Below are 21,925 nucleotides of genomic sequence, written 5' to 3'. Positions count from 1 at the left end.
AGCTACTTCGTTTAAAAGAAAACTATAACATTGCATTATGATTATTTTCCTAGTAAATACTAATATAGGCAAGTAGTAATAACAGTTATAGTATTTGGGCAGAAACTACAGTGAATTCATACAGTATGAAGGGACAAACATTGGTTACATATCAGCGTTGGACAAAAGCCACTGACCTTCACTGAACATGTAAACAAATCCTTGTGTCAGCTGCTCATTTTCTACAACCGTTTTAATTGATTAATTATGGAGGGACCGAAGCCCGGCTGTTAAATAATGAATGATGCCGATTTTAAAGCGTCTTGAATATTTTACGTCCTGTGGGAGGGATTGCTTTAGAAACAGGCGTATTCGACTTCATGCGGCGCTGCGCAGACAATCCCCCTATGTCATCACAGTACCGCGAGAGCACACCGTTCAAATTCTCTGCTCTCGCGATATGTTACCATATTAATTCGTTCGATCTGCGCAGCGCCGCGTGTGACCTAACACGCCTATTAGTTCTACGAGACGCCAATCAAAGCTGAGGCGATCCCGCCCTCTGCGTCACACGTCTTTCAAGTGACGTCAATGTGTCTGCAGGTGTTGGAAGAGGCGCAGTATTGGCGTAAGTGACGCTTGAAACGGCTTTTACGGTAAGACCGCATCACTAATAAACGTTTTTAGTATTTGCGTTAAAAACCTTAAATGTGCCGCACGCGCGCGTTTTTACTAAACAAGATGAGAAAACGAGCTGATGGTAATAAGAATAACCTTCATTTGACATGAATCTCGCGCATCCTGTGCTTCTATTTTTGCTCCCTATCTGCTACATAGCATTGGAATTGGCATTTCACATATCATATCAGGTGTTTCCCTTTATCATTATAGATATATATAAATAAAAGAAACCGCGATCGTATTTCTGAGCATCATCTCGTGATGGTGAATCAGGTGAAAATATCTTCCGCAGCGGTGTTGGGTGTACATGTGTGCTGTTTCCTATTATGTAAGGATGCTCTGATCGCTTACTGCTTTATAAATCTTTAAAATATATATAGTATATGCTATATTACACGCTTTATTGATGAAATCTATTAAATAATAAACATGACAGCACATCTCACATCATGATCTTAGATGTGCAGTTATAATCCCATTTTATTATCTTAGCCTGGGAGATATCCTCTTTCATTTTTTTAGTCTGTACAATTTTCATGTTTCATTTATCAAAACTACCGATATGCTTATTTTGGACCATCTCTCTTCTTTTCCCCCACTGTAAAGCCGCAATAACACATTTTAGCTCTTGTGGTTGCTTTATTTGATTTCTGCATGAAATCGAGCTAGTGGGCTATTTAATATTGGAATTTTGAAACAAATCACCATGACAGTTGTTGGACAAAGCAGCAGTAAGCACACAGTGCCCAGTGCTGTCAGTGTGGATTACCCGGACCTTTGCATTATTGAGGATTGGAGTGTAAAGGATGTGAAAAGCACAGCCCGAGCTTTTCATTGGGTCTCATTGCTGCCCAAACCCCTTTTCTTCAATGTTATGATCTGCGCTCAGTCCCCTCCAGGGCGCTCCTGTTTTTGTTGGACTGAGAGAGCAGCTGGTCTAAAAGTTCGTCTCTATTTTTAGTCAGCTCTGGCCCTGTGTTATCAGGAGAGATGCTGCCTTCAGGATGCTTTGGTGTTCTGCGAATCTTTCCGACACACCAGACGTGCGCTGAGTCGCAGATCATTTCCAGGGTCTCCCGAGGAGAAGTGTTTCATTCTGCTTGTGTGCTGGTCTAGGTGTTATTTTGATTGAAATGAGGGTTTAGTTGAAGCGAACGAAGGGTTATTTGAATGTTTGTGCTGTATTTAGCAGAAAATTTATGTGCTGCTTTCTCTAAAACTATTCAAAGCACTCAAATGTATCTAAAGATCAGGTTTCCTTGAAACTGAATAGCATCTCTAGTTGCTGTTTTTGCGTTAAATCCGTAATGTAGGTTACCTTGAAAAAATTCTAAGATAATTTTAAGAATCCCTTTTTTTGTGTGTGAGAGAGACTCTTTCTGTGTCCCCATTCACTTACTTGTACTATGCCGTAAGAGTATGGTACTGTTTTGTTTTGGCAAAGTGTATACTTTTGAGTACGTAAGAATGTGCAATATTATACCATACTAACATGTAATTGAAGTAATTGTTGCCTAGAGACACATTAATAATAACTCACTTCACTGCATTTAAGCATTACTTCATTCATTATTTATTTTGTAGTGTTTAGTTTATTCATCCATTGACGCATAACTCATTTTATAATTTCAGTGAAGTTTTACTTAAAGGGCCATTTCATCAATAGAAACAATAATCTTTATTGAAAGTGGGTCATATTTGTAGTCGAAATGTAACATAAATGTAGAATTTTGTGCCTAGTTGACCGAGAAAAGACAGAACGTGACTTTAGGGCGCATTTGTATAAAAAACTACAACTCCCACTATAGAGACAGAGCGCAGTTATGCAAATTTGAAAAACACGCCCACCGGGGGGGGGGAAACAATCCAACCGTCTCCACTGACTTTGTATAGCGAGAGGGCACCTCCTTGTCATTTCTGGCTTATAACAAAAAACAGAATAATGCCTAAAAGCTGCTGTGTGAAAATATGTACAGCTAACAAGCCAAAGAACCCAGAAATACGTTTTTATAAGTTGTCGAGCAGTAAAACCCAGCCTTTAAGGAGAAAAAAGTGGATCGCCGACTACGTTTCCCCCTAGTGGACGCAGTTCTACCAATAGCAGTACTATGAAAAGTTGCCTGTTTTCCACTTTTGTGTCTTTAAACGCTCGTTTTTTGAGGTCGACTGTTTTCCCCCCCGGTGGGCGTGGTTTTCAGGTTATGACGTGCTGCGCTCTGTCTCTATGCACCACAATGCACAGCTCTGCAAGCCACTCCCATTAATCGGAACACCGCTCAGATATGCTATTGTGTACATAAATGCCACGTTAGTATAACAAAGAAAATAGAAACACTCACTTTAGTCAGACGTCCGTTTATCCCTGCATCCTGCACACAAACGCATCCACCGCACAATATCTCCACAGACGCGCTGACTCAGTGCTTGTGCTCTTAAGCCGAAACACGTCTTTGAAATAAACACGTGCAAAGTGCCCGGAACCACTAAACATAAACGTTCATATCCTGATCTGATGCAGAAATGTTATTCAAAAAGCACACAGCGAGAGTACAGGCACTACTAGTCCGTCCAAGCTCTAGCCAGTCCGGGCTTCTCTATGCAGCAGAGGCCGACGATTGTGTCGTCTTCCCCGGGCTCCTCTACGCAGCCGAAGCCCAGGCTCCGGCCTACTCCTCGGGCTTCTGTTCCTCCATCTGCCTCAGCTCTTTGCTGTATTGTGGCTCATAAAGGTGCAATGAACAGCGGATTAGAGCAGTGGTTTTCAAACTGGGGGCCCCCTGGGGGGGCTGCGAGATGGTGCCAGGGGGGCTCCAGTTTTACGACATTTTATGAAATACATTAATTTAATAGGAATTCTGTGTAATTAAACCTAAAAAAATAAGGCTACTAACCAAAAGCACTACTTTTTTGTATAATTTAATGTTATTTTTTTATTTTATTATTTAAAATGTTGAGTTTTAGAACAGTTTTTTGTCACAAATTTTCTTTGGGGGGGGGCGCAAAGGAATGCACCGTACACAAGGGGGGCTGCACGCTGAAAAAGTTTGGGAACCACTGGATTAGAGCATCACGCTTGCGAAATCACCCTCTTCCATATCATATAGATTACAACCCCAAAACAGAAAAAGTTGGGACACAGTAGAAATTGTGAGTAAAAAAGGAATGGAATAATTTACAAATCTCATAAACTTATATTTTATTCACAGTAGTATATAGATAACATATCAAATGTTGAAAGTGAGATATTTTGAAATGTCATGCCAAGTGTTGGCTCATTTTGGATTTGATGGGAGCTGCGCATTCCAGGGGGGGTTGGGACGGGTGGCAATGGGAGGCCATAGAAGTTGAATGTACATACAAGGAACAGCTGGAAGAGGACCAATGTTTAGGAATAGGAATGTTGTCCCATTCTTGTCTAATACAGACTTCTAGTTGCTCAACTGTCTTAGGTCTTCTTTGTTGCATCTTCCTCTTTATGATGCACCAAATGTTTTCTATGGGTGAAAGATCTGGACTGCAGGCTGGCCATTTCAGTACTCAGATCCTTCTTCTACGCAGTCTTGATGTTGTAATTGATGCAGTATGTGGTCTGGCATTGTCATGTTGGAAAATGCAAGGTCTTCCCTGAAAGAGACGACGTCTGAATGGGATCATATGTATCTAGAACTTGGATAAACCTTTCAGCATTGATGGTGCCTTTCCAGATGTGTAAGCTGCCCATGACACACGCACTCATGCAACCCCAAACCATCAGAGATGCAGGCTTCTGAACTGAGCGCTAATAACAACTTGGGTTGTCCTTGTCCTCTTTAGTCCGTATGAAATGGCATCCCAGTTTTTCAAAAAGAACTTCAAATTTTAATTCGTTGGACCACAGAACAGTTTTCCACTTTGCCAAAGTCCATTTTAAATGAGCGTTGCCCAGGGAAAACGCCTGCGCTTCTGGATCATGTTTAGATATGGCTTCTTTTTTGACCTACAGAGTTTTAGCTGGCAACAGCGAATGACACGGTGGATTGTGTTGACTGACAATGTTTTCTGGAAGTATTCCTGAGTCCATGTTGTGATTTCCATTACAGTAGCATTCCTTTATGTGATGCAGTGCTGTCTAAGAGCCTGAAGATCACGGGCATCCGGTATGGTTTTCCGGTCTTGACCCTTACGCACAGAGATTGTTCCAGATTCTCTGAATCTTTGAATGATATTATGCACTGCAGATGATGATAACTTCAATCTCATTGCAATTTTTATCGGAGAAACTCAGAAAACTATTTTTCGCTGCAGCGTTGGGGGAATTGGTGATTCTCTGCCCATCTTGACCTCTGAGAGACACTGCCACTCTGAGAGGCTCTTTCTATACCCAATCATGTTGCCAATTGACCTAATAAGTTGCAAATTGGTCTTTCAACTGTTCCTTATATGTACATTTAAATTTTCTGGGCTCTTATTGCTACCTGTCCCAACTTTTTTTGGAATGTGTAGCTCTCATGAAATCCAAAATGAGCCAATATTTGGCATGACATTTCAAAATATCTTACTTTCAACATTTGATATGTTTTCTATATTCTACTGTGAATAAAATATAAGTTTATGAGATTTGTAAATTAGTCCATTCCTTTTTTACTCACAATTTCTACTGTGTCCCAACTTTTTCTGTTTTGGGGTTGTACTTTCCTCTATTATTGTAACATGAAGTCTGACTTTCTCCACAACGTATGTTAGCTTAGTTTAGCATAAAGATGGCGTCTGATTGTTTTTTTCTTAGCACTTTTGGGAGTACTTCAACTCACCTGAAAAATCCGCTCCCCTTCTCCCTCCCATAATGGGAGAGGGAGTGTGTTACTGCGCCAAGTCGAAGTACTCCCAAAAGTGCTGTTCCGCCATACAATATAGTTCCTCTTTTAAATCCGCTTAGAAAAGCGATAAGTTTTATTTTGTACCACCAAATTTTTTCGTATAACTACTCGTCTTAAATAGGAAAAACGTTGATGTGTTTGGTCACTTCTAACTTTATCTCTGAGTGGTACCATTGAATGAATGGGGCTAAGCTAAATGCTATCAAAGTGTCGCCACGCGCTCCAGCGCTTACGTGCACGCACTAAGATGATAGAGGGATGTATCAACTCTTCTTAGTTAAGGTAATAATATTGAAAATGAGTAGACTATTCCTTTAAAATGATATAGGTTTCTCCTATTGTTAAAATTAACGGATGCTAACGTTGTCTTCGATGATGTGCAACAAAACCACAACTGTTAACATCTCAGAAAATGTTGTTTAGCTTTTCGTGACCCTTTAAGTACTGTATACTATACGTAAAACAAGACACATCATGCAATGATAAATGATTCAGGCAGTTTCTAGTGTGTTAAATTCAATTGAATCGAAATCTGCAATAAAATGGTTGTATTTTTAATGTAACTTTTGTGTAACTTGTAAAGAAAAAATAGTAGCTGCGTTTCCATTACCATTCAAACTGCACTTAAAATAGTGAATTGAACTCCCATATATCGCAAAAATTTTGTTACGCTCTGATTTTTCAGGCTAATCGAAAATGGAAGGTTTTTGTCGACATTTAGAAAATAATTTAGAAAAAAAGTCTATCTTCAATAGAAATAGGGCTGCACGATAAATCGCATGTGTTTGTCACGCGCATCACGTCAGTAATGCCGGTTCCTTGATTAGTATTAAATCGCCATCAGCTGTTTTCAGATGGAGCAGCTTTAACTACACAGAGCCGTAGTTCACTGACAATCGGGGCAATTTCGCATTAATTAACGCGAACGTTTTGCCTGCAATATGTATGCGATATGGCCCAGCTTGTCAGGGAACTACGGCTCTGTGCAGTTAAAGCAACACTATGTAGTTTTCATGTAAAAATGACTTACAGCTCCCCCATGTGGTTGAAAAGCGCAACAGTGCCTGGTATCAGACACTCTTCTGCAGGCAGGGGGAGGGGCGGGGCTGTGTGCTCTACCCTCCACCGCCACTTTCAGAGTGTGCTTGTAGCAGCTAGGAGGCTGCTCAGGTTGCAGCAACAGTACAATTTGTCCAGTTAAAAGTTGTTCTATCACTGAAATAATTTCAGAGACATTATTTAAAGGTAAAAAACGACATAGTGTTGCTTTAATGTCGCACCATCCGAAAGCAGCTGTTAGTGATTTAATACTAATCAAGGAACCGGCATTACTGACGTGATGCGCGTGGTATCGCATGCGATTTATCGTGCAGCCCTAAATTGAAATGCAGCTACTGTCTGATATTTGCAATGGAAATGGATGGTCAAGTAGAGCTCATTGGATTGTGAGAAATCCATTGCATTGTAGTCTATTGTACCTCACTCATTTTGGCAAATGTACCCTGGGTATTTCATGCATATAGAAAATTCCCATACTGTACACAGTATGCATACTATTTACTGCAGGACCTAATGTGACATACAGTTTACTCAAAATGCTAATAAAATGCTTTTACATACACTGAAAGTAAATGGTGACCATGAGTGTAGATTTTGTGGAAGAAGAATATGAACATACTGAACATAACACATTTTGTATTCCAAGAAAGAGATCGGTTTAGTTCTGCAATGACATGAATAAATAATGGCAAAATTTTCATCATAGCACTTTTTAAATCGTTTTTCTCCCTTTACTTAATTGTGTAAAACATTGTGAGACTGGAACGGTCACTCTGAGATCATATAAAGCCAACGTCATTGTTAAAACAGCTTGAGACAGCCAGATAAAGATCTAACATCTGTCCGTGTCAATGTGAAACGCTCAGAGTGTTTCAGCCTATTTTCCTTCTTTTATAAAAAAACGGACATCATCAAACATCTGTAAAATCCCATTATTGCTATTTGCTTGATCTGAATTGGTTTCTCTGCTTTGCCAAGTCATTGTGATCTGTATAGCATGGTATGTAAGCTCATGTTACAGTTGTCCTGCATACTTAACTTCCTTTTCAGCTCACCTTTAACATCCTGTACGGTTCATTACCTTCTTGAAAAAAAACTCTACAGTTACCGATCATTTCAGTGATTCCAACAGCAGTTTGTGTAAACTTCTTGTGGACATTATTATGATTTGCTATTTACAGTTAGACAATTCATTGCCAGTAATCATTCTCACCTGCCAGCCATCCTCCTCATCAACCCCATATATATCACTGTTTTCCGTTATCGTCAATGTTTTATGTGATTATTGCCCATCATCCTGTTGTTTTATTTATAATTAAAGTTTATTCTCATTTCTGTTACTCATTGTCTCTTAGGTCACATAATGTGACACAGATGGCGCTTTTCCATTGCATAGTACCCCACGGTTTGGTTTAGTTTGGGTCTGGTCAGCTTACTTTTGGGAGCTTTTCCATTAGGTGCGGTACGTGGTACCCGATACTTTTTTCGTACCACCTCGGTTGGGGTTCCAAGCGACCCGAGCTGATACCAAACGTGATGCGAAAACACTGTAGATCACTGATTGGTCTGAGAGAATCGTCACTACAGCGCTCGCTTTCTCGAGCAAACATGTTGTCATCTGTGCTCTGCTATAAGTTCCCAAACTCCGTTTTAGCGATAAAAAACATCCACATGTTGAGAATCAGGAACACCATACCAGTTTTTTCCAGACTTGCAGTTTGTGGCGGAACATTCGCGACGAGCACGTCCGCATTAAATGCTTATATGCAACTTCAATGAGGCTCAGCGGAGCGCCATCGGCTAACACCATGGGTGTTTGAACAGAAACGGTCATGTGAGACAGAGGTAGTGATAAACGCGATGTGCAAACATCTATTTGTGGTGGCCAATTTTAATTTTGTGGCGGACTGAGAAATAAATAAATGTATGGGAATGTACAACAAACTCTCACTTGTATGATGTCACACTCACAGCAGTAGGCAGCGCAAATGTAACAACTCGCCTATAATCCCTCCCACTACGAAGTGATACTAAACTCGATGGAAAAGCTAACCACGCCAAAGTGAGGTGAGCTGACCCAACCCAAACTAAACTAAACTAAACCGTGGGGTACTATGCAATGGAAAAGCGCGATTATATTACCATGCTATATATCTCATGAAGTCATATTGTTGCCTTTGTGTTATAAGCCACTAAGAAATGGTGAACGTGATTTCACCAAGTAGGATGTGATCCTGGATTAACACCATTGTTGGTCCTGGATTAACATTTTCATTAACCAATCAGATTGCAGGATTAGGATTAGTGTATATGTTAGGTTTAGGTTTAGGATTGGGTTAGGGGCTTTTAAGAAATACTCCTCAAACTATTATTTCACACTAATTTGAGGGTTTAAAAATGGTTAGGGTTTGAGTTAAGGGTAGGTTGGGGTATCTTTGATTAAAACATTGATCCAGGATAAACAAAAAATTTTGATCCAGGATCACATCTTACTTGGTGAAATCACGGCGACCCTAAAATCTCGACATTAACAGTAGATCTTTCCTGAAGTCATGAGAAAAGTACACTGTCAAAAAAAATTTCTCCAGCTCACAGTTTTCAGTAAATAAAGACTTTCCTGACAAATCTATTTAATAGGTTCAAAAGACTTGGAATAAAGACCATTTTTATGATATTTTAATTATGTTAATGTATGTCTTTGTAACAAAAAATATATACAGTAGTATATTTTATTTTCTAAATGTCTTCCATTGGTTAACAAAGGAAAGAAATGAATATGGGCTCTCAAGGCATTTCGTGGAATAGTCTTGAAATATTTTATTTATTTATTCATGTTCATGGACACGATTTTCTCTAGCCTGACGTTGCCATACTCAATTCTAGTCAGAATTTGAGTCTGATACCGCTCCATTGAGCTATAATTATGAGGCGTGTCTCAACCGAAAAATGCCTCTGCACTCAATTGGATAGACCTACGACCAATCAGAGCAACGGAGTGTGTGATGTATGTTGAAATTACGTATTTGCAGCCTGACCGAACTGCTAGTTATTGACACAACGCTACAATGCTACAATGACACAACATTGTGATTATACTGAGTTAGCGAATGTACATCAACACCTATTATGTTTACAACATTTCGTTTATATCACAACATGAAGTATTTACTAGGTCATAGAGTAAGACTATCTCTTACCATTTGTACGTTAGGTGAACTTCATCCACGACAAGACCCATTACGTTGGCTTGAAAATATTGGAGCCTAGCATGTCCCTCCACTTATTCAGCAACCATGATTCCGGGCTTCCGAAAAGAAGCTGGCAACGACCGCTAATTATATCCATCTCATCGTGCACGCTGAGTTGCATCGCCGTGATAACGTTAGCCATTTCAGTTGCGACCAACTTTTGCCGAATAGGAAGGACGGCAAAAACATCAACAAATGTCCTGCTCGCGTTTCTCTGTTTCTCTTTTAAAATCAATGCTCTGTCGATATCTTTTAGAACAGACTCAATGTCAGAATCCACACATCTGAACTCTACAGCGGCAGCCATTCAACACACGCGCTCTTTGGTGACGTGGTTCATTACGTTACTGTTGATTATCTGTCCATCATCGTATAAAGCCCGCCCTGACAATTTGATTGGTTCGACCAGCATTTGTCTTAGCATAGTAGCTCCTCAACGGAGAAACCCCAGACCGATCTTCCCGTTTTCAAATTCTTGTGGGCGGGGCTAAGATCGGCTGGCACCCAGGCTAGATTTTCTCCTTTTTCATGTCCAAAACACAACTTTCTTTTTAGTGTCATTTTATGAATTGATGTCTAAATTTTTCCTAGTTTATTACCATTGTCGCTTGGGGATAGAATAATTATAATTAATAAGAAAAAGACCCCTTACGAAAAAAGCTGTGGAAAATCGTGTCCAATAACACAAATAAATAAATCACATTAATGGCTATACCACGAAATGCCTTGAGAGGGTTTGGTTTGAAGCAGCATATGTAGATGAATAATTTTATTTAATTGAGCAGTCACCTTTGGTTATAATTGATCTTAAAATGCCAAATAAATAAGCAAATTTATATATAAAAATACAATTGGTATTTTTACGTTTTAATCAATATCCACATTTTCTCTATATCCTCTAGATGGCTTCAGCTACAGATAACCGTTATGGACAAAAGGAGTCTTCTGATCAGAACTTTGATTACATGTTCAAAATCCTGATCATCGGGAATAGCAGCGTCGGAAAGACAAGCTTTCTGTTTCGTTACGCAGATGACTCTTTCACGCCAGCATTTGTAAGCACAGTGGGCATCGACTTTAAGGTGAAGACAATCTACAGGAATGACAAGAGGATAAAACTGCAGATCTGGGTGAGATATCATTTCCCATCAGTAATGAGGGTTTTTGATCGGGTCTTGCCCTACAATATAACCTGTCTGACAATTTATGGATTTGTGGCCAGAGATAGAAAGAGACCAATGTATACAATTTATAGATTAGGTTTCAGCACTAGGGTCGCATTTTCAAAACAATAACAAAGGCAAAGCTTAATGACGTTATGAAGGAGAGTGGAATGATGGGAAATTTTGTTTTCACCATCCAGAGATGTATAAATTCACTAATCATGCTCATAGATGAGGTAGTGAATTAAGTTTTTATTACCTGGACGTTTGGTCACATTATTTTATGCCATCATGAATTAGTTGCAAGCCACAACAACTGTGTGCTAGATGCTGTAAAACCACCACTTCCACATTTGTCCACACATGTTGCAATCATTTCTACAAGTGGAAACCGAGAATAGCATGAATATTAATTCATTGATAACAAGTGACTAATTTGGATTTACAAATCCTTGACAACTTTTGGGAAATGTAAGTACACAACTGCATGAAATATATCACACTTAAAGTAGTTATTGGATATTTAATTACATAAATCGTATATATTGAGCCTAGAAACCAAGACCGCTTTATTGATTCTAGCTGTTTTATTATTGTAAAGTTGATTGCCTTTCATTTGTAGCTCTATAGTGAACCATCGAGTTTATACTGGTGTCTATACTAAATCATAACATTTCAAACTAACAAAGCCCATCTCAGAAACAGTGGTCAACATATTTGTTCTCATAGAGTTTACCTCAGGATCCAGATTTCACATTAGACATCAAGTGGCATACTACACAGTTTCAATAGAAAAACAAAAGTAATGAATAAATGTTTTTTTGTTTATTAGGGGTTTCTAAATGTCTCTTGAATTTTATTGCTCCATTGTTTTGTGCCAGCCAATAATTAAATGCATAAAACTCTGAATTAGACATTTCTTTTTCATTTTCCCAAAGTAAATAATATCTTTCTTGCAGCAAATGTAATATAGAAATATATAATTTCAAGTTTGTTTTATTTATATAACACTTCTTTACAATGGTGCATTGCTTTAAAGCAGCTTTACATGAAAAGAAAAACAACCATATAAAATTGGAGAATTGTTAATATAGGCTATAGAACAGAATATATTATTATTGCAAATTGTATTGTCCTCATAAATTAATTATTGATCTAGTAAATAATTCATATTATATTAATATAATAAAATGGTATGTTTTTTTTTACATTTTTACATTACATTTTACATTGACTATGAGATGTTTAGTCAGTTAATATAATAAATGACAGGCGTCATATTAAACTAGACATGCAATAATACCTACTGTTCAGGGTGTAATTGGCAATAATAGCATGCACAGCAGTGTAAAAACATCATTAAGTGCACCTCAGCACCATACACTTACAAAAGTGAAAGTATGTTATGTCTTAAGACTATATAGCTTGAACAATATAATAAAAGTCATAGTTTTTAACCAAACTGAAATCTCAGATGTCAATATTTGGTGGTTTAAATACCCATGCAAAGTCTCTTTTTAAATACAGTTTTTAATTATTTTACATAGTTAAATAAGTGTATACAGTATTTCAGAATTGTCACGTCCATAACGTTGTTTCTTCCTCATAAATGCACATACACACAAATTAAAATTAAAAATATATAATGTTCATTAAAGAGCCATCTTTTGTCTATTTGTTGGGTATTATTGGTTCTGGTTTGTGCCTTTTAATTTACAAAATTCCTACATGTTGTTTCCCAAAAACATATGTCCTTTTTTGTCACATCCATAATGCATGGATGTTCCCCTCATCTAAAATAATAATATTAAGGACTGTTGTGGTCTACAGCGAGAGTCAGCAGTCAGTATGGTTATGTAGGTTTTATGATGCATAGCCTGAGTAACCAATCAGAAAAGGCCAAACTCTTATCAGGACCCCTCCCCCTCAATGTGTCAAATTTTCCTCTGGTGTAAAATGATCCTCCCCCACCACCCCACAGACTCAACTAGATCCACACATACACAAGAGAAAATCATTCATTTATTTCTTTATTAAGGTTTAGAGACAATAGTTTGCAGTTTACTTCTTAATAAATGTTCTGCAGAATATACTGTATACCCTTGTGATGTTAAAGGATTAGTCCGTTTCCTTAAAAGAAAAATCCAGATAATTTACTCACCACCATGTCATCCAAAATGTTGATGTCTTTCTTTGTTCAGTCGAGAAGAAATGATGTTTTTTGAGGAAAACATTGCAGGATTTTTCTCATTTTAATGGACTTTAATAGACACCAAAACTCAACACGTAACAGTTTTTTTCAACGGAGTTTCAAAGGACTATAAACAATCCCAAACGAGGCATAAGGGTCTTATCTAGCGAAACGATTGTCATTTTTGACAAGAAAATGTAAAAATATCCACTTTTAAAGCGCGACCTAACGTAAATGCGTAGTGACGTAGGGAGGTCACGTGTTACATATATAAAACACACATTTGCGGACCATTTTAAACAATAAACTGACACAAAGACATTAATTAGTATCAGTTGACATACAACAATGTAGGAAGGGTCCTGTTTCAACACACTTGTAAACACTGGGGCGGAGTTTCGAGTTCGTCTTCTGTGACCTCTTGACGTTTTGCGTGGGGTCACGCTTGCGCATCACGACCGGATCTAGACGATAAGTTGTGCTTTAAAATTGTATATTTGTTATTTTTCTTGTCAGAAATAAAAATCATTTTGCTAGATAAGACCCTTATGCCTCGTTTGGGATTGTTTATAGTCCTTTGAAACTCCGTTGAAAAAAACTGTTACATGTTGAGTTAAGTATTAATTGTTGGTGTCTATTAAAGTCCATTAAAATGAGAAAAATCCTGCAATGTTTTCCTCAAAAAACATCATTTGTTCTCGACTGAACAAAGAAAGACATCAACATTTTGGATGACATGGTGGTGAGTAAATTATCTGGATTTTTCTTTTAAGAAAATGGAATATTCCTTTAAACAATAGAATGTAAATGAATAATGCAACAATAAATCTTTCCGATTTAGTTATCACATAATCTAACTGTGAAACCTCATGCACGATTCAGCAAACACTGTTCACTTATCATTTATCATAATTTATTTTTAAATCCATTTTTGTATTTGGCAGGTCAATAAAATAATTGTAAGAAATGGATATTGAAACTTACAGTTGATATGCTTGCCAGTCCATTCTTTACACTGGAAATGAAAGTATTTTCAAGCGCATTGCATTGTGGGATATGGTATTGTCCGTCTGCATTGCACATTTTGTTGTAAGATACATACAGAAAGTTGCATACTTTATTTGTTCATTTTTACTATTAAGCTCTGTACCAAGTTTAAATGATTCAGAGACAGTCATGGAGATCACAACACTGCAGCGTATTACTGAAAAGATGCTCATGTGTTTTGTGTGCTATCAGACTTCAAAGCCAAAAATAGGCTTCCAGTCTCTATTCTAGATCTTTTGGTATATTAATAGGTCTGTCAGTAGACGCCGTGCGGTAGAAAGCCAATATGACCTCATAAAGTCTGTATAGGAATGAGAGGTTAGTTACACTGAGTGCCAATGAGGAATCTAGTCTATCGATCTGTGATGTTATTCTGATATAATCAGCACTGATGCATGACGACTGGACAAACTCATAGTTTAACTGTCCTAATGTTTATCTCAGAAAATAAATGGGGATTACATTTTTAAAAATATCTCTGAAGATGGGTTTGAAGATTTCATGAGTGGTTTCAAGCTTTACTGGCTGTTAATATCACTATAGTATACACACAGACAAGTCAACCCATAGACAAGCTCTGGTTTGGTCTACGGTGCAATACTGTAGTTAAATTGAGTATATTCATTATTAACAGACTCATTTCGCTTTTCCAGTGATGCAGAGATCAGTCCCCTACACAAAACCATTAATATTCTGAAGGCTCTCATATTACATTTCATGGTAAGAGGAGCCAAAAACTGAAACCATGGCTAAATCTTGTTTCCTGGTTGTGTGAAAAGAAAGTGCAATGTCACTGAACGAGAACTACCTAAAGACATACTAACATCTACTAACTACTCATTTACTCAACTACTATCTGAATACTCATATCACGGTGTAGGCAAATCAGTCTGTGTTTTTGTATTTTTAAATGATCTAACATTACACTACCACACACTTGACTGAGCGGCTGTCCACATAGAGACGTGTATCACTGTATACGTATACATTTTTTATCGCATTGGCGTTTCATCCACACGAATCCGACGTTTTGGAAGACTGAAACCGCAATTTTTTGAAACCGGGTCCTAAAGTGGATAAATCTGAAATCGACACCCTTGCGGCTTCATGTGTACAGCCAATCCGTATATTTTGTGAAGCGAAAACGTCATCACATCACGTGTCGGAAGCGTCACACGTAACAGCAACAACAATAACGGCGGACTACGTACGGTGGTTGTGTTCATGCTACAGAAGCTACTAAGCCTACTAGCTTTATTACAGCAAAATCTATTGCTTCTATGCAATTGTGGTGAGCAACAAGCGATAATGGACAACACCATACGTTGGTTATGCGCATGCCCCCAAGTCTTCTTCTCCGTGTATAGTGTATATCTGTGGCAGAATTACAGCGCCCCATACTGGTCCGGCATATATACTACACCGCTTTCAGTCGGTTTCAGTGGTTTCATGTGTGCGCAGATATTTCTTGAGACGACGTCGTGTTTACGGATTATTTTTTTAGAAAAAGAAAAAGAAATGATCGGATAGAGAATGCACCGGCTTCGTGTGGACAAAGCCTCAGTTTATGTCTCTTCTGTAATCTCATGAAACCTTTTAATCCGAATGTTAATCCCTAATTGCTTAAAACCAGTTTTGTTGGCAAACATATGAATGCATGAATTTCTTTATAAAACAAAAATTGTGTTTACAAAATGCTTTTAATAAGATTTAGAAGGAAATGTAGCTTACAAGCATGCAGCAAATATGTGAACTATAAACACAGCAAACACCGAACATTCCCCTAACATTAGCTTTTGGTTATCTTTTGGGCATTTTTTGGAAACGCAAAAATTGTTAGCTGGGAATACACCATATAGATTAAATACATTTACTTCATTAAAAAGTGCTCTAAGTGAATTCACGCGTTTTAGGCCATAAACATTTTTTTGTTACATACAGCAAACATCTCCTCACTATCTGCTTGCTGCCTGATGCTGATCAAACTGTAAATAAATGCATTCTCTGTAGACAGCCCAGGCTCCACAAACGGCAAAAAAAAAACATAGTGGCCAAACCTACCAACACAAAACATAACAAAGTGTTCCAGCCAATAAACGACAAGAAGGAACAAGAAGGATTTGGGAGTGGGGGTTGGGCGCGTTCATGAAAGCACGGAAGGGAGGGGCTGGGGGAGGAGTTAGCTACACTCCGTTTGTTTGAAAACAGTTCAAACATCAACAAAAAGGGGCGTCGCACAGATTCTCTTAGAGCGCCTTTAACTTTTCAGTTGTTAGAAAACAGCATTTAAACATGGCATATTAGGGTATACTCTCAGAGAATCTCATCTGACATCATTAACAGCACATTTTTTAAGGTGCCAAGTACAGGATGACAGGAATAGTATAAAAAAAGTTGGTTTAACTTAGCTGGTCAGTCACATACAAAATATGCAGAGCAGTGGGTACCCTGGGACAAAATTGAAAACCACTGTATAACCTCTTTTACGCATGACTGCCTAATCTTGTTTTTTACTCACTCTCAACAGTCCTGGAATGCATTAGCATAATTTATTTGTTAAAAATTTAGTTGTTGTTTACTGCACATTATTAAGTGCCATTTTATTAAATAAAATAAACATTTTATGAAACATTTACATGTAGTAGCCTAAATGTGCCAGGCCTCGTGGTGGTCCATTGCCCTGGGCACGTGCCCTATATGCCCGTGCGTTAATCCGTCCCTCTAAGATGCAATTGAAATCAACTCAAGACTGCAGGTTCATTGGTTTGTATTTTTGTTTTTCTCCCTTTTTTATCCTTTTGGTTATCTTTACTAAGACACTTCTTTTTCTCTGACATTATGTCTATAGTTGTCATATTTTACGTATTCTTATATACATACTGTATGTGTATATGTTTTATGTATTTCCTTTTCATATTTGTTATCAATTATGTCCTTCACGCTGAAATAAGTCAGTGAAAACTTGCTACTTTGTTAATACTGGTAACTTTATACTTTATTTAAAGCACAATAAAGTTGTGGTCAAAAAGCGTCCCATGGATTACCTCATGAATATAGTTGAATAAATGCTGTGCACAGACTTAAAATATATGCAAAGGTGGCAATTTCAAAGAATCTAATATGAATAAAAAAATGTGTCATAGTAGTATTGCATAATTTTATTTTTCTATGAATTTCTTCCATATTTGATATTTCTCATAAATGTTTTTACTCTAAAATGCGGTTTTAGCTGATGCCTGTAAAAAATGTATGTTGAATGTTTGTGTATTTTCAGTCAAGTTAGGTTTTTTACTTAAATCTGTTGGTTTAGTTCATCTCATGTCTTACTTGCACTTCTTCAACAGGACACAGCAGGACAGGAGCGATACAGAACCATCACCACTGCCTACTACCGTGGAGCCATGGGCTTCATCCTCATGTACGACATCACCAATGAAGACTCTTTCGCTGCAGTGCAGGACTGGTGAGGCAACAAAACATGCATTAGATCCGGCTTTAAAGGACTTTTCATAATATGATATAAAAATGAAATTCGCTGATCTTTCACAGGTCCACACAGATTAAGACATACTCGTGGGATAATGCCCAGGTACTACTAGTGGGCAACAAGTGTGATATGGAGGATGAGAGGGTCGTTGCCTCTGAGAGGGGCAGACAGCTCTCCGAGCACCTCGGTAGGGATTTCTCTTATATATCTACCCTAAGTAGGCCTACTAGTACAACTACCAACTATGTTGGTAGAGTTTAACAACATAGTTATATATGTTGACATGAAAATTGCAAAGAATGCATCTTTAAAAATGTGTCTTTGATGTGGATCAGAGCCTTAGTATGAATTTGTTTATTTTTGATCTTTAGGTTTTGAGTATTTTGAAGCCAGTGCCAAGGACAACATCAACGTCAAACAAACCTTCGAGAGGCTGGTAGACATAATCTGTGAGAAGATGTCCGAGAGCCTGGATGCTGGCGATCCTGCAGTGACGGGAGCCAAACAGGGACCCCAGCTCACAGAGCAACCCGCCGCTCCGCACCAGGACTGCGCCTGCTGAAATGAAACCCAGCTTTATCTGCACTGCCTTGCACCAACACAAACAAACAAGTTTAGGTATTTAAAAAAATAATAATAACAAGGAACATAAAACCCTCTTTCTCCCTTCATGTTTGTTCGAGCTCCTTTTAAGACTGCCCCTTAGCTCCACCCCCATTAATGAATTTTCACATTTCAAGCTTTGATAAGGTTTAATAATTCCACATGCAGTTCAAGAAATTTAAAGATAAGGAAAGCCATAGTACCCTTCGAGGGGTTTTACTTAGGCTTAAAATTTTAATGTTAATTTTTATAAACCTTATAATTAGGCTAAAGTTTAAATTTTAGGAAAAAGACCTCCAGGCAGCAGATGACTCCGGGGCAGATTCGCACCAGATCCGGCCCAGGGTCGTCTGCTGTCCGGGCCACGTTATGTTTTTGCCTAATGCTGCGTTTACACCAGCCGCGGTAGAGGCGTCAAGCGCAAGTGATTTCAATGTTAAGTCAATGTAAAGACGCGTTGACATGCGTCTGGAGGTCTCGCGGCGCGAATAAGGCATTTAGCGCGGTAGACCCAATTCCGCATCATGCGCGTGTCTAGTTCGCACGAATTGAGCGTTTCTGCGGCAACCAATCAGGAGCTTGCTTTAGTAGTGACGTGATTACAGAAAGCGAGCGGAGTCGCAGAAGCCCCTCCCATGATGCGAATTTCCGCATGAATGTCTCGATGACTAGAATTTCACGCGCGGCCTTTACGCGCGAATGAAGCGAGTACACTCAAACTGTTCAAGCGGCAAACTACGCATGGTAGATGTGATTTTGACGCCTCAAACACGGTTGGTGTAAACGCAGCATAAGAGAAAGTCAGGTTTTAGTTCCTCATAGCATTTCTTTTTCAGTTTTTAACGTTTGTGTCTGCACATACATAATCTCTGTTAGAGCCGTCATTTCAGGTTTCTTTTATTCCCTCTCCTTGGATTATTTATGAACAAATTTAAAAGAGGAACAGGAGAGATTTCTGTATATTTATTCAGATTATGTACATAATAAATACAGTGCAGTATTTAAATGATACGGTTAGAAATGCATATCTAAAATGTTTATTATAATTTTTTTTAATGACCAGTTCACAAAAATATAAAGTTAGAGTAAAAGTCAGATAACGCTGTTTTCACTTTGCAGTGCTTGTCACAAAACCTTTCTTGCTTATTTGTATCTGTGATGTATTAATTGTTCACTGCCTTGCCTCATGTTATTTCAGTCAGGAGACTGAAACCCAGAATATCATACACAAACATTCCTTAATGTAAATTGCATGGAAGGAAATAAAGCCATTTAGGCAAATAGTGGTAGGATTCCTTTCTAACCGCATTGTTAGGTCTAGTCAAGTGTATTTCTAGTCAAAATCTGAGTTTAATTTGTGACCGTGCTGTTGCTTCCTTAAATGTAGCGACAGAGGCATTAATATCGACAGTACTTATATTATATCTCAACATTTAGCAAAAGTTACTAAGATTTGACTAGCATTTCCCATAATGACTCTATAGATTGGCGTGTCCTTGTGTAAGATTTTATGTGGCAACAGGCCTGCAACTATAACGCAAAAAAATATTCATCAGCCCTCGAGTATAAACGTTTACATGTGTAAGATCCTCCCAGATATTCCTGCATCTTTCCTTTGCGATTCCGTCTTCCTTTCGTGAAAATTTATTGTAAATACGTTTGAGTCTTTGGTTTTACGTGTGGACCGTGTTGTATCGATCCTGGGCTTCAAAAAAACTTAAGATATGTGAAGAAAATGGATATGAAGGATGTACTTTTCCTGCTGTCGTGTATGCCTGCTTGTGAATGAATGTGTCAGTTTATTACAGAGCAATATTGAAGAAAATACCTTTCATATGTTACAGATTAGTCAACATCACTCTGATAGCATTTCATGATGTGAAAGAAATGTGATGAAGTGGTTTAAATACTGGTTTGATTGTGAACCAAAGGAGGCTGATAGACTGAATATCACATCTGATGTGGAGCAGGTTTACTGATATCCAAAACCTAATTTTTCAAATACTGAATGCATTAGTTGAACATCACCTGTTATTTAATTAATGTAAATATCAGATGTTTAAAAGATATGGGCTTAAATCTTTATCATCATCACAGGTCATCCTGTACTGTAACCTGTCCACCATCACATCAATTTATCATGAAAAGATCTCAAATTTGTTCTACATTTCCTGCATTTTTATGTATAATTGTTTTTATTTGTATGTGTGCTGATTAATGCTTACCATTGTGTTTTTATTATAATTATAATTTTTTAATGTTCCTTTATCAGATATCAGAGTGTAATGTATGAGGAAAAAACACTAATATGCAGTAGTAAATGTACTGTATTTACAATAAGGGGTTTGGTGTCAAAGTGTCCAGTTGTGAAATTTACCAAATCAACTGTCTATGTTGTGAAAATGACTGAAGTTATAAAAATAAAGGTTTGTGCTGTTTACCTCAGAATGTGCTCTTGCTTCATTGTGAACTGCTGCTTTGGCTGTTTTAAAATGAGGAACATACAATGACTTGCGTTGCAAAACAACCGCTAGAGGGAACTAAAAGTTAAACATTTAGTTTATGTATGTGAACCTAAAAATAGCAGCAGCTCCTCTGGGAATCTGTGCTCGGATGAAGGCTGATTCAGTTGTTGCCATGGCTGCAGCTGCCGCCAAATCTCGCGAGATGTTGGGTTTAGTGTTAGAATTGGGTAGTAGGAGTAGGTTGAAAACAGCGGTTCTGGCTAGATTAAATACAGATACGGAATGAATCCCATGAAATGCTGGGTTTAAAGGTAGGATTAGGATGAAAACAGGGCTCATCACGCGAGATTTTACGAGATTTTGGCCCTAGCTGTATCCCTTCTAGCCACAACCGTGTGAGCCGCAAGGTAAGATCGCTGATTGGCAAGGACTTGGAGAGGACAAATGATGTTTAACGTAAATTAATTATGCAAATTTGAAAACCACGCCCACCGGGGGGGAAACAATCCAACCGTCTCCGTTGACTTTGTGTTGCGGGAGGCCGCCTCCTTGTCATTTCTGGCTTATAACAAAAACAGAATAATGCCTAAAAGCTGCTGTGTGACAAGATGTACAGGTAACAAGCAAAAAAACCCAGAAATAAGTTTTTATAAGCTGTCAAACCGTAAAACCCAGCCTTTAAGGAGATAAAAGTGGATCGCCGACTACGTTTCCCCCTAGTGGGCGCAGTTCTATTAATAGGAGTACATTGAAAATTTGTCTTTAAACGCTCCTTTTTTGGGTAGACAGCTTATAAAAACGTATTTCTGTTTTTTTTTTGGCTTGTTAGCTGTACATCAGCTAACAATGTCAGCTTTTAGGCATTATTCTGTTTTTTGTTATAAGCCAGAAATGACAAGGAGGCGGCCTCTCGCAGTGCAGGGTCAATGGAGACGGATGGATTGTTTTCCCCGGTGGGCTTGGTTTTCAGGTTATGACGCGCTGCGCTCTGTCTTAAAGTAATTTACATAATTTAATTATTAATGCTTGCAGATACCGATAAGATTGTAGTTCTGCGAAAATGTGACTATCAAGAAAAAGGTATACTATCATAAAAAAAATACATTAATGTTCAATATATGCTAATAATAGTTTACTTTTTATTTA

The 21,925-nt window shown here is 38.1% G+C and overlaps 1 protein-coding gene and 1 long non-coding RNA gene across 4 annotated transcripts in view; one reads left to right on the top strand and one right to left on the bottom strand.

Moving 5' to 3' along the window:
* LOC129427296 (uncharacterized) overlaps nt 1–18,274 on the bottom strand; it is an 81,725-nt gene extending 63,451 nt beyond the window's left edge. For 2 of the 3 annotated variants that reach the window (XR_012373138.1, XR_012373139.1), the window contains exons 1-2: nt 18,135–18,274; nt 17,552–17,684 (exon numbers count right to left, since the gene is read on the bottom strand). This is a non-coding gene — a long non-coding RNA (uncharacterized lncRNA). Of the gene's footprint in view, nt 1–16,804; nt 17,461–17,551; nt 17,685–18,134 lie in introns of those variants that run through there. The other variant, XR_012373140.1, reaches the window with a different exon arrangement.
* On the top strand, nt 501–20,762 carry rab3ab (RAB3A, member RAS oncogene family, b). The gene is made up of 5 exons (XM_055183661.2): nt 501–635; nt 10,726–10,953; nt 17,569–17,687; nt 17,774–17,898; nt 18,083–20,762. Exons 2-5 carry the CDS (start codon nt 10,726–10,728, stop codon nt 18,271–18,273), a joined length of 663 nt encoding a protein of 220 aa, XP_055039636.1. The 5' UTR covers nt 501–635; the 3' UTR covers nt 18,274–20,762.
* Nucleotides 20,763–21,925: the final 1,163 nt, after the last annotated feature.

This window comes from Misgurnus anguillicaudatus, chromosome 14 (genome assembly GCF_027580225.2).
Source record: "Misgurnus anguillicaudatus chromosome 14, ASM2758022v2, whole genome shotgun sequence".
NCBI classification, from domain to species: domain Eukaryota; kingdom Metazoa; phylum Chordata; class Actinopteri; order Cypriniformes; family Cobitidae; genus Misgurnus; species Misgurnus anguillicaudatus.
This window is presented reverse-complemented; position numbering and strand designations above follow the sequence as displayed.

Coding starts and splice junctions, on each gene's coding strand:
- rab3ab (XM_055183661.2), top strand. CDS start 10,726: ATGGCTTCAGCTACAGATAACCGTTATGGACAAAAGGAGTCTTCTGAT. Junction 17,688..17,773: donor TTCGCTGCAGTGCAGGACTG/GTGAGGCAACAA, acceptor GATCTTTCACAG/GTCCACACAGATTAAGACAT. Junction 17,899..18,082: donor ACAGCTCTCCGAGCACCTCG/GTAGGGATTTCT, acceptor TTTGATCTTTAG/GTTTTGAGTATTTTGAAGCC.